The 15,610-nt window shown below is 41.0% G+C and overlaps 1 protein-coding gene across 1 annotated transcript in view; it reads right to left on the bottom strand.

Annotated features, from left to right (window-relative positions):
- Positions 1-13,966, bottom strand: part of LMBRD1 (LMBR1 domain containing 1) — a 74,556-nt gene extending 60,590 nt beyond the window's left edge. Inside the window, exons 1-3 of the mRNA XM_027698001.1 lie at positions 13,839-13,966; positions 13,181-13,357; positions 5,554-5,614 (exon numbers count right to left, since the gene is read on the bottom strand). Coding sequence (XP_027553802.1) covers positions 5,554-5,614; positions 13,181-13,357; positions 13,839-13,898 — 298 coding nt within the window. The 5' untranslated portion in view covers positions 13,899-13,966. The remainder of the gene's footprint in view (positions 1-5,553; positions 5,615-13,180; positions 13,358-13,838) is intronic.
- Between the last annotated feature and the right edge of the window lie 1,644 nt (positions 13,967-15,610).

Below are 15,610 nucleotides of genomic sequence, written 5' to 3'. Positions count from 1 at the left end.
TCTAAAATCCATTACTTCAAAAAATATTTCAAAGTGTTAAAGGTACCTACTGTTTAGAGTGCTGAGTTAGTATGGCATTGTAAGAAGAGGAACAAGTTCCCTACTTCATAAATTCTCATATTAGCCAAGAGCATAACATTCTGGGCGCCTCAGTTCAGGAAGGACATTGAGGTGCTGGAGCAGGTCCAGAGAAGAGCAACGAGGCTGGTGAAGGGACTTGAGCACAAGTCCTATGAGGAGAGGTTGAGGGAGCTGGGGCTGTTGAGCCTGGAGAAGAGGAGGCTCAGGGGAAACCTCATCACTCTCTACAACTCCCTGAAAGGAGGTTGTAGCCAGGTGGGGGTTGGTCTCTTCTCCCACACAACCAGCAGTAGGACAAGAGGGCACGGTCTTAAGCTCTGCCAGGGGAGGTTTAGGTTGGCTATTAGGAAGAAATTCTTTACAGAGAGGGTAATCAGACACTGCCCAGGGAGGTGGTGGATTCTCTGTCCCCGGAAGTTTTTTAAGATGAGACTGGATGTGGCACTTGGTGTCATGGTCTAGCAACCACGGCAGTGTTGGATCAAGGGTTGGACTTGATCTCGCAGGTCTTTTCCAACCCGGATGATTCTATGATTCAGGGTTCTAGAACACCTTAAAACTTCAGTCTCTGAAATGTAGCCTTCTTAGCACATTGTAGAGCAGTAGTCATAGTTCTTCAATATTGTGAATATTTTCAGAAATCAAGCCCCTATTTTTTTTAGACTAGGCTTAGACCACAATGTGTCAGTAAATTAGGCAAGTTAAGTTACATGCACCATTAATGGGGGGAGTGGGTTGAATCAGTTGGTTAGAGCACAGTGCTAATAATGCTGAGGTTGTGGGTTCAATCCCCATAAGGGCCATTCACTCAAGATTTGGACTTGATCTTTGTGGGTTCCTTCCAACTCTGAATATTCTGTGAATCAAAGATCAAAATAATCAGCCCACAGAGGTCACCACAAACACAGAGACATCCTCACTTCCAAGTTATACTGCGTTGAATTCAGCATACCTTACTCATAAGGTACACACATCCATGTTTCTTCCGAGAGGACAAAGGAAGGAACAGAAATTCAAGCGACTATCTATAAAGTGTGTGGGTAACTTTATTTAGAGAGAATCATTAAGGTAACTCTGTTACCATAGTGATTTCATAGGACTGTAACAGAAAAAAGGCAGCTTTGCGTTTGCTTTTCCCAAGTAAAATAATTCCAAGACAGACCTTTTCGTTCATACATCATGTGAAATCATAGAATCTGTCAGAATCTTTTAGTTAGAACTGAAAATTAAGTTTGTAACTCCCATAGTTAAAGAAGCAAAATATTGCTCTTGCTATTATACTACAAAGGTAACTTTAAAAAATCTGGCCAAGTTCCTGTCAACAAGACAGGAGACTGATCATCTGCGTTTTTAATTTTAATTTTCAGAATTTATGAAAAGAAAAAAGCAGCATCTTTCATCAGCTCATACAAGTTAGTTTCCCAAGGGCAAGCCTTCAATTGCCTGTTGTTCTGCCCAGTAAAAGCACTGTTTATTCCCTGAAAGGCTAACCTTCAAACACCAAGGTCTTGCAGCAGCAAACAGTCAGTCAACTGACAAAGTCAGTCAAGTGACAAAGATATTCCCTTCCCCCTAACTCCCCTGTGCCCTGACACACACTCTTGGCTTTCATTATCACATTTCTACAAACTTCAGTTTTAAATTAGGGATTGCTCTTTGCTCTAGTTCAGAGGTTCAGTTTCTGTTACAAAACATTTTTCTGGGTGGTATCAGAAGCTTGAAGCACTACCACTTGCAGGATGCTTTACTGCATAGCCAGTACAACAGCAGGTCCTAGGTCAAGTAACGTTCCGCAAGACCTCCTTGGTAAGGTTTGTCTGTTGTAAAGGTGTTCCTCAGAGACAATTCTTATCTCAAGTCAAAATTATTCACTGTGCTGATTTGAACCACATCAATACAAAGACACCTGAACTATGAGAAAGTTAGACTTCATAGTAGTCTTCAAGTAATTATAGCAATGTTATTGAGTGTTTTGACTGAGTTTTCTTTTTTCTCCTAGCAGTATGAAGGGCAATTAAGAACACAAGGAACAACAAAGAACAGTGAAATATAGTAGGTGAAAGGAACCAAAATATCAAGAACTGGGAAGGTTTCAAGCAGACTATCCAAGACCAATATTCGCTCAAATCCCCTTGAGAGACTATAGGAGCTTCAAGAATATTATATGATCAGAAGTATCTTACATCATACAAAACTTGGTTTTCCAGATACCATATATTACTGCATTGCATAACATCAAAACTACTAAGCTGCTTAAAACAATTTGTTATACACTCTTTCACTTTTTCTTCTGAGAAGTCACAAGCTGCTTCAGAAAACGTAGAATCAATCTTTCTTCCCAAATCTATTATTTTTTCATCTCATAAAAAATTCTTTGAACAAGTTTTCATCCAAACTGGAAGCAGAGAGAGCTTGTTTTCTCAAGTGAAAGTTAAGGAACACAAAAAAGTAGTGAAATTAAAATCAGACACTTGTTTGAAGCAGGACCGTTAAAGCAGTTGACCATAGTGTTTCAATGCTATGACAGATTTCCATTCTATGTTCTGGCACATTGCTTACAGAAAGATCACACTTATTAGAAGAATGTTTCTATAGATGTAACTCCACAATATTTGTCAAGTACAGCTAGGGGATCTCTCACAGTACTTAGAATGGCTTCTCCTAGGAGCAGACCATGAAAACACAGTCACATTTGATTTGCACCTATGAATTCCTAGAAGCCCAAGACCTTGTATCAATGGCTCAGTATCAAATGTTTGCAGTAAGCAGACAAAATTCCATCCAAAAAATACCAAGTACCCTTTTGGATAAATTCTAACTTAAATTCAAGAACTTGAACCTAGGAACCACCATACACCAACTATTGCTGATTAAAGACAAAAAGAAATGGAAAATCTGAAGATTAGCATAGACTTTGAAGCACACAGGAAGAGATCCCATGGAATTTAGCACCCAGTCCTTGCCACACTATAGTTAGGAGACACTTAACACATGCAGGTCAAGAGATCTCAGTTTATCTCCCAGGAATGTAAGTATCTACCAATGGCACCCTTTCACCACTCACAAAACTTGACAAAAGGACACTGAACGCCAAGATGACTCCAACAGTAGGATTTACTCACTCAAGAACGTGGTTCCAGGTTAACTGTCAATTGTTTCAACCCCATTCCTTGTGGTATAAAGCAAACTGTGTTGGACTGTTTCCAATTATAACACTTTCTGAAAAGAGTTTTCCTTCCAAACAAACTAACATGCTTTTTTTTAGAGCATCTGACAACCATGGATCATTCTTCAATCACTCGAGTACTGTCAGACATGTTCTATTACAATTGGGTTTAGGACAATTAACACACTAAGCCACTACAGCTTCAAAGCAATCAGTGGACTGGTTTCTTATGAAAAGCTTTTAGGCTACTGAAATCCCACCTCAAAATACCGTTATTTCAAGCTTCACTCTGAAAATACCTTGTTTATCATTCTACCACTACAAACTCATTCTACTTTTGTACCAGTCTAGCCAAGAAACCAGGTGGGTATGAGAGACAGAACATTTTTTGTGGGGGCTATTGTTAGGGGGCTATTGTTAAGGAAAAAATAAAAAGCTCTTCTGCATTTAGTTACAGCTTTATCAGTAAAATGCAATACAAGTAGCAAAGTAATCCTTAATATTCTAAAACATCAGTTAAACCACAGCCTCCAAATTCTTGTAACAATTAGAAGTGACTTGAATTGAAGGGCAGTGACCAAAGTGCACCAATTATTCATACTATAAGTTGCCAATATAACTGCAGGAGTCAAGTGGTATAGTGACATAGTTATCACTGCATTTTCATGAGACAAAATAAAACACTGGAATTCATGTCCTTAAATACAAAAGGATACTTTAGTTTTGCTCATCCTGCTTGTTAAAAAAAAAAAAAAAAAGAAAGACCAAATACTTTTACAAGAAGATACAAGTAGAAAAAACTGAATAGTACTGCAAGACTGGAAAAATTGTTTAACTTAATCTTTCTCACCTCTCCCGCTCACTATGCTGTGCAACAGCAGCAAGGAACTAGATGATGTAGGAGAGGCATTAAGTTGTGGTTTTATATATTACTAATAGAGACTTTTGAAAAATAAGTTACCTATTACTGCTCACTTCAGTGTAGCTCTAGTTATAAAAATGTCTATCAACTACTCAAATTAAGATAACAACAGAAAAATGTTTTTAAAAACATCTTTAAATCTCTACCACCATCTGGAGGATATGCTATGAAATAAAACATTCCTCCTACAATATTTCAAGTAGACCTGTCCAGACAAACCAAAAACAAAAGCAGTTTTCCAAACTGAAGTCCTAATCTATTCCAAAGATTAGTTTGGGATTTACCAAGAGACTCAGACCAAAACATCTTACAGAAATTCATCAGTCTCACTAATCCACTAATCTATAGAAAACTGTCCACAGAAGAGTTTCACAACTGCTCCACATCAGAAGTTGTGAAATACTTGGGTTGTTAAATAACACCTAAAAAGAGTAGAAAGCAAATACAAAGCAATACCACTATTATATACTAAAGAATCTTTGTGGAAGATAACTAGTTTGTAGAAGTTCCTTTTTGAAAACAGAAGTGTCTTACTACTTTTGACTTTAGGTTTCACTCAGCATGAAACTGCACATTTTAGTTTCAGTCAGTATCACTGGTAGGCAATAAGCACTGCGTAACTTAACAAAAAGTCCAGTATTTAGAACCATTTCCTGATCTAAAAAAATATATTCAAAAGAGTCAACCCCTAGTCTTCCAAGACTTCCAAACATCAAGTCTTAGGAAATGTTACCAAAAGCAGGCAACAACCCGTTTTGTATCATTGAATAAGGCAGGTATTTCACTCAAACAGTGATAGGCACTCTTCTACAGCTACCCCTTACTACTCATTAGTCCCATAAGGACAACTAAAAAACAGATCTAAGACTATGCAGAGGTTTGGTGAACAATAAATTTTATTATTACATTTCATTTCAGTCCTTTCTTTTAACTTCAGTTCTGCTCAGGGATTATCACTCTTGAATCAACTCCTTTATGCTCCTTCACAGTAGCTGTTACTTTGAACACGGCAGTTGCTGAACCTGAACACTTAGAAGTGTCACACTCATGGTTGCCTGAACTTTATACGTGGTAGGCAAGTTTCACACTGCTGCATATATTAGGCATCATGAAAGTTACAGCAAAACCATGTTTCCCTTAAGGGACCACTGAGTACACACACAGGAAACATGTTAACCATAGATTATATAACAGAAGCCTTTTCATGGACTGGCCTTCAGTATATTTGCATTTTTAGGGGGTTCTTGAAGGTAAAAACATTCCCTGAAGGGCACCAAGTACAAGACTAATGTTTGAACAAAAAGGGACAATCCAGTATGATCTCTAAAAACTTCACGCCTTCACTTAAAGGTCCTATTAATTGGAAAAAAAGTAAAATACTTACTGTAATATCCATAAAGTACAGTGTCTTCAATTTGTCTTGAAACATTAGCATCAGCCCAGATCTAGCAATAAAGGATAGAAGCTTTTATCATCAAATGAAACAAAATAACACTACAAGACAATAACTCATTAAAGAATATATATACACAGATGGATATAAAAAAGCTATATCTAAAAAAAAAATAGACGCTAGACTTCTAGCAACAGTGAAAATCACTGGGCAAACAGGAATGCTAACAGGAATAAGCATATGACAGCTTCAGAAAGGGCAGATTTTAGACCTGAAAGAACACTGAGTAGTTTTGGCAGCTCCCAAGTATGTTCTGCTAATTCCCACAGTATCTTTATAACAGTCTCTTAAGATCATCACAGAATGGTTTGAGTTGAAAGGGACCTTCAAAGATCATCTAGTCCATTCCTCCTGCCCATGGGCAAGGACACCTTTCACCAGGTCAAGCTGCTCAAAGCCCCATTCAACCTGATCTTTAACATTTCCAGTGATGGGGCATCCACAATCCCCCTGGGCAACCTGTTCTAGAGTCCCACCACTCTCACCACAAAAAATTTCTTCTTCATGTCCAATTTAAACCAACACTCCTTTCAGTCTAAAACTGTTGGCTTTTGTTCTGTCTCTACAGGCTTTGGTCAAAAGTGTTTCTCCATCTTTTTTTATAACCTCTTTGTATATTGAAAGGCTGCAATAACATTTCTCCAGAGCCTTCTCTTCTCTAGGCTGAAGAACCCCAACTCTTTCAAACTGTCTTCATAGGGAAGGTGTTCCAGATCATTTTTGTGGCCCTGTTCTAACAGCTTTCTTGTGCTGTGGGCCAAAGAGGTGGACACAGTACACACAATATTTCTATCACAGAATATCTTTGATTAAAATTTACATTTACAGATGGAACAGTACTTAGACATAAGAATAACAAATTACTTTTTATTATGCTCAGTTACAGCTCAGCTACTTCTGTTTTTCTAGTTATTCACCCAGTTTAATCTATCATCTCCCTTTTCAGAAGTATGAGACTTCACTTTTTTGTTTGAGCAAGACTTGAATTACATGAATATTCAATTTAGCAACTTAGATCCTACAACTCCAAACCCAGCAGCACTGATAGCCCTTATCTGAACAAGAGCAAAAGTAACTATGTTACTCAGTCCTGGGGAATGGTTCAGAGTGTGGAAGCAGTGAAAGTGAAAATACAAATCTATGTCAGAAACAGCAGTCAGCCAGACGGCTGACGTCAAGCTCTTGCGCCCATTCCCTTTTTCTCCTCCTAGAGAGGAACTTGGTTTAAAGAAGCTAAATGTCTTATAACAATGGTTGGCAGCTAAACTCAGGGATTGAATACAAGGCCCAACTGCCAGTACAGCTTAAACATAACCAGAATTGTTTTAGTCTTGTGGGACCCAATCTATGTGTGGTCAATATCAAGACAGTAGTTATCCAGAAGCAAAACTCTTTAAAAGCTAGAGAACACATGAAAATAACTGAATTGGTAAAGAAAAACAAAAACATCCAGCACTGTCGAAGCTCCCTTCAATTTCCACACGCAGGCTTTTTCTAAACTGGTAAGATCAAGCCCTTTTACTTGTACAGATGCACGACTAATACAGAGATATGAAAGTGCAAGTGAGTATACTCCTTAACGACTGCTACCACTAGACGTAAAGATGTTTGGCACTTGCTTTATCAGTTCTCTCAGTACTCAAACTCTTACAGAATATGGGCTTGATAACATACCATGAATACTTGATTTTTCTATTATCTTAGAAAGTCAGCACCACCTTCCTTTTTGTTACTGTATTAAGACTTCCAGTAGGTCACTTTTTATTAAGCTTTTAAAATTCACTGTCTGAACTAAATTAGATTATCATCCAACTGGAATTTGAGTAGAAAAGTACACATGCATTTTGACATCTAATCAGCAAAAAGGAAGGATGAAAAATATTTTAACAGAAGGGGGCAGAAGCAACACCTGAAGTGTCTGCCAGGTGCACAATAAGCTAAATCTTTGAAGACTGTCAGGCTCAAGCCCGACAGCATTTCAACTAAGAAATTTCTAGGCATTTGCATTAAAATACACCACAAAAGAATCTGATTGTAATAAGTTAATACTGCATAACACTAAAGTATTTAAATTGCCTAATGTTAAAAATTAAGAGAATGCATTGCTTTAATTATGCCTAAAGGAAAAATCAAGGCTGAACTGGACAGTTTGCATTATTTGCTTCCAAGTAAGTATTGGAACAAGGTCTCTCCTGTAAGTGATGGAGACATTCAAATGCACACCAACCAAGGTTAAGCAAGAAAAACAACAGTAAGACCTGATGTTTAAGTGGCACAGTCATTGTACAGGAAGAAGTAGCTAGTAATGGAAATACAACAGAGCTTAGCTGCCAAAGAACTGCACCACACTACACTACACCACACTAAAATAGTGAGATGTTATCTTAAATAAACAATGTCAAGATGCAAAGATGTGTGCATTTCACCATCATTTAGATCTGTCCCAACACAGAAACTTCACACTACTCTCCACAGAAAGAAACTGTAATGCAAGCCAATTTCATATTTATTACGTCAGCTTTCAGTCTGCTGAAGTCCCACATTTACACAAAGTAAAGAGGCAAAAAACCTTATTCTGACAAATTATGCATATGCACACACCATCAGTAACTCAAAAGCAGTAACCAGTTCATCTGAGTTGTTTCAAAAGCTAGTGATAGCAGCACTGCCTTGTCAGAAGCAAGAAACAGTGCTACCTAGTTAGTGTCAAGGGCTCTGACATTCTCAGCATCACCAGTGACATATCAAGCAGCTAGGTATATGAATTTACCGAACTAGCACACCCAGGACTCAGCTGAGAACTCATCTGGACAGCCAGTAGATCTAGTCTGTTTTTCTTCTCCATCCATTACAACCTAAGCTTACAATATATACAGCAAATACCTTAGAAGTACAATAGATTAGGAAGGTTAGAATTCATTACTGCCTTCAGCAACTGTTTAAGGTTGAAAATGTGACCACAAATTCTCTTAAGACCTGCAGAATTCAGGCACTCTGCACTGTTCTGCTGTATTTCATTCTGTTCCATGCAGTTTAGCAAGCATATAACACATTACCTTTAAAATACGTATAACAATGCATTGCATTGATGATAAGGGAAGTCACAAACTGCAAGGATATGTGCAATGAGTATGATTACCCATATTAAGCTATTATGCTTAAGTATTCCTTAACATAAGTCACGTTAAATGCACTTACAAGTGTAAAAAGTAAATATATTAGTAAAAGACACTTCCAGTTTACCTAAATGCTAAAACCAAAGCAAAACTCCCTCAGAAGATTCACTTAACAATTATATTCATATAAAATTAGTTATTAAGAACATTTGCTCCCCCAGTAATCATTGAGCTGAGTCTTTCCCAGAAACTGTGTCCAGTTAGTAATTCATGTTAATGTCTTTCAATAGAACACTACTATTCCAACTCTACAGATAACTTCCCCAAGTGAAAGCAGTACAAGTTAATCTGACAGTTTTGACCTTCCCTACTTTTTAATGGGGGAACAGCCATGAATTTCATTCCATTGTCCCCATTAAATGTGACATTTCTACTGTCACTGCTGGACCCTGTAAGAGTTTCATGAGTACCCAGTGAAGATAGCTCCCATCCTCTGCAAATGTACCTTAACGGACATTAAAGCTACATAACATTACAGGTTACAGTATTTGTGATGTTTCATCAAATGTAGATGAAGCAGTTATTCTGCTGATTAGCCTCTCCGAAACCTTAGCCAATAAAAGGAAGATACAGTATGAAAGACTGGAGAGTGGGTCATAGCATGGTTACATATCAAGAAGTTTCATATCCAGGTCTCAGATCTTCCAGCCTGTTACCTCCAAAATGGGACAGTGCCAGAATTTTGACTGCCAGATGGAGAGTAAAACACAGGAACATGCATATCTCAGGCACATCTGGCTACTGTGAATGTTTTGGCCAAGCATTATTACTTCACAAGTAGTAATTCTTACTCAGGACAAGAAGCATGGTATCAGTCAATAATGATTTCTCAGCTAACACCTTTCCAAAAATAAAATCTCCTGACATTTCTAGTGGTTTGTATTCTGAGCATCTACATAATGAGTTGCTCCCCCCACCACCCTTGCAAGATGCAAAAAAACCTTTTTACAGACCATTCTATTAAGTATCTCCCACTAAAGAGATGCTACTCCTTAAACCATTCAGAAGACAACTGGCTTTTAACGGCTCAGGCTGTTGTGATACATTCGGTCTGATCAGACAAAGAAATGCCACTGGCTTTTAACTTCATATAGCAGCAAGAATCCATACATTTCAAAGTGAAAAAGGTTTCATCACCTTCTCTGCCTTCTGCTAAAACAACAGTAGAAACAAAGCAGTGTGGTGATGGTAGTATCCTTGTTTCCTGCTGCAAGAATGCATCAGCTATATTTTAAATATTTGAAACCTGTAGGTGACCCAGAGGGCTTGGGTTCCAGGAGCACCAATTTTAAGTCTTTAAGCTATGGTGAGGTTTTCTGTTCCTAAGTGCTTGTTATATATCAGACAAGCTTTCAAATGAAACAGATCAGATACAAGTGGATATATTTGAAGTCCATTGAAACAAACTATAGCACTGTAAATGCAAACAGACAAAACCTTGAGCTCAAAGTGGTGCTGGTGAATATTACCATGACATCACTTACAAGGTAATACTCAGTTCTTTTATTAGTACTAAAACCAAAAGCCTTCTTTCCTACTTAAGCAGCACTATGAACCAAAGTAATCCCAGCCTCCAGGAAAGGTGTTGCAGTGACTTCTACTACACAGTTAGTGTGTAAAACTTTCTAATAACAAACCTGCTCAGTTCACTCACTAAAAAACCTTTAAGATAATATCTGGTATGTCTCTCAAAATATGATGGGAGACACCATTATGTAACAAATGCTTCAAGCCACTTGTTCACAGTAAAGAATAGTTTGTCTTAATTAAATGATGTATAAATAGTACCTTAACAGTCCTGTTGAAATGGACAAAACCTCAAGTTAAACAACCAAGGTAGACCAAGGTATAGCATATAGCCCTTGTCAAGGAAGGCACCACAGAACATATGATGGAAAAAGGCTACACAACACCTTAAAGTGAATTCCTCCAGAAAGCAGCATAATTTTCACAGCCTTCAGAAGGGTGCTGTGCTTGGGTAATACAGTTCAGACCATCAAGTCAATCCTCCTAGCCAAGACATATACCCTCTTCATTTGTCACCGATCACACACACAATGAGAACTTTGAACCATCAGACCATGCATTCAATTTAACCTGTGCTATTGACATAATGTGCTTCTCCCTAAGTTTGCTACAAGCCTGTTCAAAGCAAAGCCTCAAGAATATCTACAAGTTGGTAGAAGGGCAAGATTCATAAAAATTAACTGCAAGTCCTCTTCCTCCTAAGTTGAGGATCTTTGTCTTTCTCATCACTCTAACACCAACAGCAGAAATTACACTTGGGAGGCAGAGAAAAAGACTACATAAAGAAAAGAACTGTTTACCTAGAATCTTGGTACCTGCCACTACTCTTGAGGCATGAGCCCTGAAATCATCCAGTTGGAAGGTCTTTTGATCAAATAACTAATTTATCTACAGAGAATATTATTCACATTTGCTACCTGGATCTACCTCAAAAAGTCACTGAGAATACTATAGTAAAAACTTAACTCCCTCTGGCCATCCACAGCAAAAGAGGGTTCTTGCCAGAGTCATAGTGAGAGGGTCTTGGAAGTGTTGGATTTGAAAGAACAGTCCAGAGAAAGGCCAGTAGTCTCCTGGAAATATTCTGAACCCAACTGAGTCTGTCCTACTTGTGAAGCAGTAGCAGAAAAGCAGCATGTGTTACCCTGGACAGTGTTAAAAGCTTTAAAAATTAATAAAGATCTGATGGTTAAGATGTTGTCAGCCTCCTAACTCAACATTACTTCTAAGCTGAAATTAAAAAAATCAATAAAGTTGTGTTTACCTACAGGTTTGTATGTTCTGACTGATTTATTTCAACACCTGTGTTGAAAAAAATACATTTATATCAAAAGATCTCATGTTACTGCTGCAAAACTAGAAACTCAATTCAGCTGAGACTTTAAAGACACAGAAGAATTCTTCTGCAAGGCACTACGGAGCAATTTATTTCAACAGGTGATCAGAAGTATCTACAAACATTAGGAATTAAGCAGGACCAAGAAGCTTCAGAAGCACAGGCAAAAAGATACTTTACAGAAGAATGCATACGCTAGCAAAATAGGCCTCCTTCACAACAGGACATTCTACTTAGTCCCCATCAGATGTGCACTTTTCAGCTGAACCTAGTTACATCACGGTTATTAGTCTAGATAGTCAGGTTGGAATCCTGACACGTGAAAGGTCTTCTATATCCGCTTTAATTTTGAACAAAAAAAGTCTGAAGACACAAACTTTTAACAATAACACTGAGTAATGCCCTCATTTATTCTGTAATACCATTGAACAATAGAGATGACAACATTCCCATCACAACTCAATTCTAAAGGCTTCTTATGACTTGCATTTATATAATCACCAAGCTAGTTTTGAAGCATTATCACAGATCCAGAAAGACCTACATTTTCCTTTGTGAGTAGGGCTGAAAGGGAACACAGTTTTTGAGCTGCAAGCATTTACCATTTTCCCACTCTATCATTTGTTTCAGGATCATAACCTTTACTACAGACCCAGGTAGGCTCCAAACCAAACTAAGTTGTTATTCAAGTTACCAATGCATTCCAGTTCAACCTCTTGTTATTTATAGTGTCCTCACAAAGACACGAGGTTTCTACCTTCAAGAACTCTCCTTGAAAATTAAAAATGCCAATACTTGAAGCACTGGCAAGAACCCCTACTTACAGCAATGCTTAGAGCAGATGACAACAATTACTCATTTCATTAAGAACTCATTTTGCACAGCAACCTCCTACAGTTTATAAATACAGTAGGTTCAGTTACGGCTCTATCAGCCAAGAGGAGATATTACTGTATTTCCCTCCCTCAAGGGTTTTCGCAGCTTTCCCTCTTTCAAAAGGGTGTTTATTAATTCAGGTTTTAAATTATACGTAGATTAACACAGTAAATCTTTATAAAGTCTTAATGTTTCCATACCAAATTTTTTGCTGGCAAATAAGACAAAAAGTAACCTAAATTACAAATGGGCAATACAGTCTGTTTTTGATCAAAGGTGCAACAAATTTTATTCCACAATGTCCTGTTATAATGTCCTAAAAATCCAACACTTAAGCAACTTGTTGATCTCTTCAGGATGGTACACTCACTCTTGCACAGCAGAAGGAATGAGTATTTAAAGGAGTAGAATATTTAAGATAAATAATAGAAGTGAAAACTGAAATCTAGTTTAAATAATAGAGCTCAGTGTTGTATGCACAGCACTAATACCCAGCTTCGAAAAAAACTCAGTCGCTAAAACAGTTTAGTGTTATTATGCAGGTATTAGCATTGATTTTAAACACTTTGACAACCTAAGAACATCCTGTTGCAACACAAGTGCTTCTTCTGAAGAGGCAACTAATATTTTTACAAGTCCATACCTTAAATGTACCATTTTGGTTTTTCATATACGAAACCAAAAAGATGTCCACTGGCAGTAGTGCTGATGTGATAAGAGCAACGGCCAATGCAAATATTGCTGTTATGGTAGAAATCACTTCGCTTTCCCGCCGACTCTGGTACTTGCGCACGTAAACCCAGCAGAAAATTAAAATGGCCTGAAATACACAGCAAAAGAGGCTTACGAGTTGTATAACAAGAATGTCAGCAAATAGGTACTGATGTTAGACCCTGTACTGATAACTAGCAGAGCATCAACACACGTTTTACTCGAACACAACATCAGCGTCACATTCACGACACACAAAGTCGCCCTTTTCGTTATCAACAGCGTGAGCAAATTCAGCGCTCCCGCACGGAACGGGCGAAAACACAAACAAGCAGCGCGGACCGCGCAGGCAGGAGGGCAAAGCACCTCCGCACGCAGCCCCGGGCTCTGCGGTGCCGACGGCACCACGGCCGAGACACCCGCGGGAGCGCAGGGAAGCACTCGCTGCCGGGGCAGGCTGGGGGGCACTGCCGAGAGGATCGGGCGGGGAGTCCAGCTCTGGAACAGCGAGGGGCCGAGCAAAGAGGGGCGACCGGCCCAGGAAGGGACGTGTAGAGGGGCCGCCGAAGGGCGGGGGAGCCGCCTCTCACCAGCAGCGCCAGGCCGAAGAGGCACCATCCCGTCAGCAGGTCGGAGGCGGCCGCCGCCATCTTCGCTCCCGTCAGCAGCGGGGCGGCCGCTCCGGGGCGGTGCTTATGGAGGGGCGGGAATGGCGTCACCGCGGGACCGGCCGAACACCGGCCGTGACGTCAGTGTGTGCGGGCGTGACGTCATGTGCCCGCTCTCGCTGTGGTCAGCACAGCCGCGCTTCCGTCCCGGCCGGACACGGCCCGCTGTGCGGGGGCTGCCAGCCGGGGGCTCGTCCCGCAGGGAGAAGTGAGGAGAGGCAGGAGCCCTCCTGCCCCGCTCCGTGGCAGAGCGCAGCCGTCGGGGGGCAGGAAGGGGGGATCGGGGCGCATCGGAACGATGAGGTGCCTTCACCTCCTGCTCCCGCGTGGGGTTTCCCTGTCCTTCCCTCCCGAGGCCGGGAGGCAAAGGCAGGGCAACGCTCGGTCCGCGGGGACTGTTGCCTGAGGGGCGGCGGGAGGGCAGAGAGGCGGTATGGGGAAAGATGGAAAGTGCGCTAAGAGGTATCGGGCACTTTCAATCCCTTTGTTGTTGCTTCTCTCCGTAAAAGTACTTAAACCATCTCCGTACGCCGCCTGCAGCCGCCCAGAGGCGCCGGGCAGCTGTGGGGGCGGTGCCGCCGTGTCGGACCCGCGGATGTGGGAGATTCCCGCGGGAAAGTGTGTCGGCATCCCCGCACCCCGGTGCCTTTGCCTCGGACTCGACTTCACCACGATGGGGCGGCATCGTGGTCTGGCGGGAAGCGCCGCCTCGGGACGCCGTTCCCGATTTGAGGGTGGCCGTGGGTGTGAGGGTTAGGTGCTCTGGGGAGCTCGCGTCCCTGAGAGCGGATTTGGTGGCTCGGGGAGTGGGAGAGGCTCACCTGAAAGGTGCTGGCGCCTATCTTAATTTCTTAGTATCATCAAGGCTGGAAGAGACCTTTAAGGTCATCAAGTCCAACCATCCATCCACTGTAACCCCTAAACCACTAAACCATATCACCCAGTGCCAAATCCAGATGCTTCTTTAACACCTACAGGAGTGGTGACTCCGACACCTCCCTGGGCAACGCATTCCAATGCCTGACCACACTAATTGTGAAAAAAAATTTTGAACTATCCAATCTGAATCTCCCCTGTCTCAGCTTAGGGCCGTGAGGTTGGGTGCAAAGGGGTCTGTCTGCAGGAGTGCCCAGGGGTAGCCTGGGGCCCTGTCCAGAGCACAGGCTACTGTTCCAGGGATCTGCAGGAGGCTCAGGGGTGAAAATGTGCACGAGCCTTGCTGCTTCCTCAGCCTCGGTAGAAGGGGCTCCCAGACCCCCCAGCATGCAGGGGTGGCCTGTTCTCATCCTGAAGTAGTCGATACCTTTGCTGTTTCCATTTGTTGTGAGGGCAGAGGTACTCATGAGCCAAGTTAGAGGAGGTTGAAATTCAGACTCTTGTTTGTAGCCTTGTGAGAAGAGACTGTTTGAGGCAGGGGGAGTTTGGCCCTGAAGAGTTGAGCTTCCAGGTGCTCTGAGGCCAGTGGGGGTGGTGGGAGCATATGGTGTCAACAGTGCTCATGAGCTAAGTTTGAGGTCAGATGAGTGGCAGGACTTCTTGTGGGCTCATAGCCTTGAGAGAAGGCATCTGTTAGTGAAGGGGTTGTGAGAGCTTCACCCCAGACTGTTTTCTGCCTCTGCTGAGCCTTAATTTATTATAAGACCTATACATGAGACAGCAGTGTGTCGTGGTGCTCATGAGCTATATCCAGGGCA

The sequence above is a fragment of the Neopelma chrysocephalum genome, unplaced genomic scaffold (genome assembly GCF_003984885.1).
Source record: "Neopelma chrysocephalum unplaced genomic scaffold, ASM398488v2 Primary Assembly neopelma1_23b, whole genome shotgun sequence".
Taxonomy (NCBI): domain Eukaryota; kingdom Metazoa; phylum Chordata; class Aves; order Passeriformes; family Pipridae; genus Neopelma; species Neopelma chrysocephalum.
Note: the sequence above shows the minus strand (reverse complement) of the source record. Positions and strands in the feature narration are given on the sequence as shown.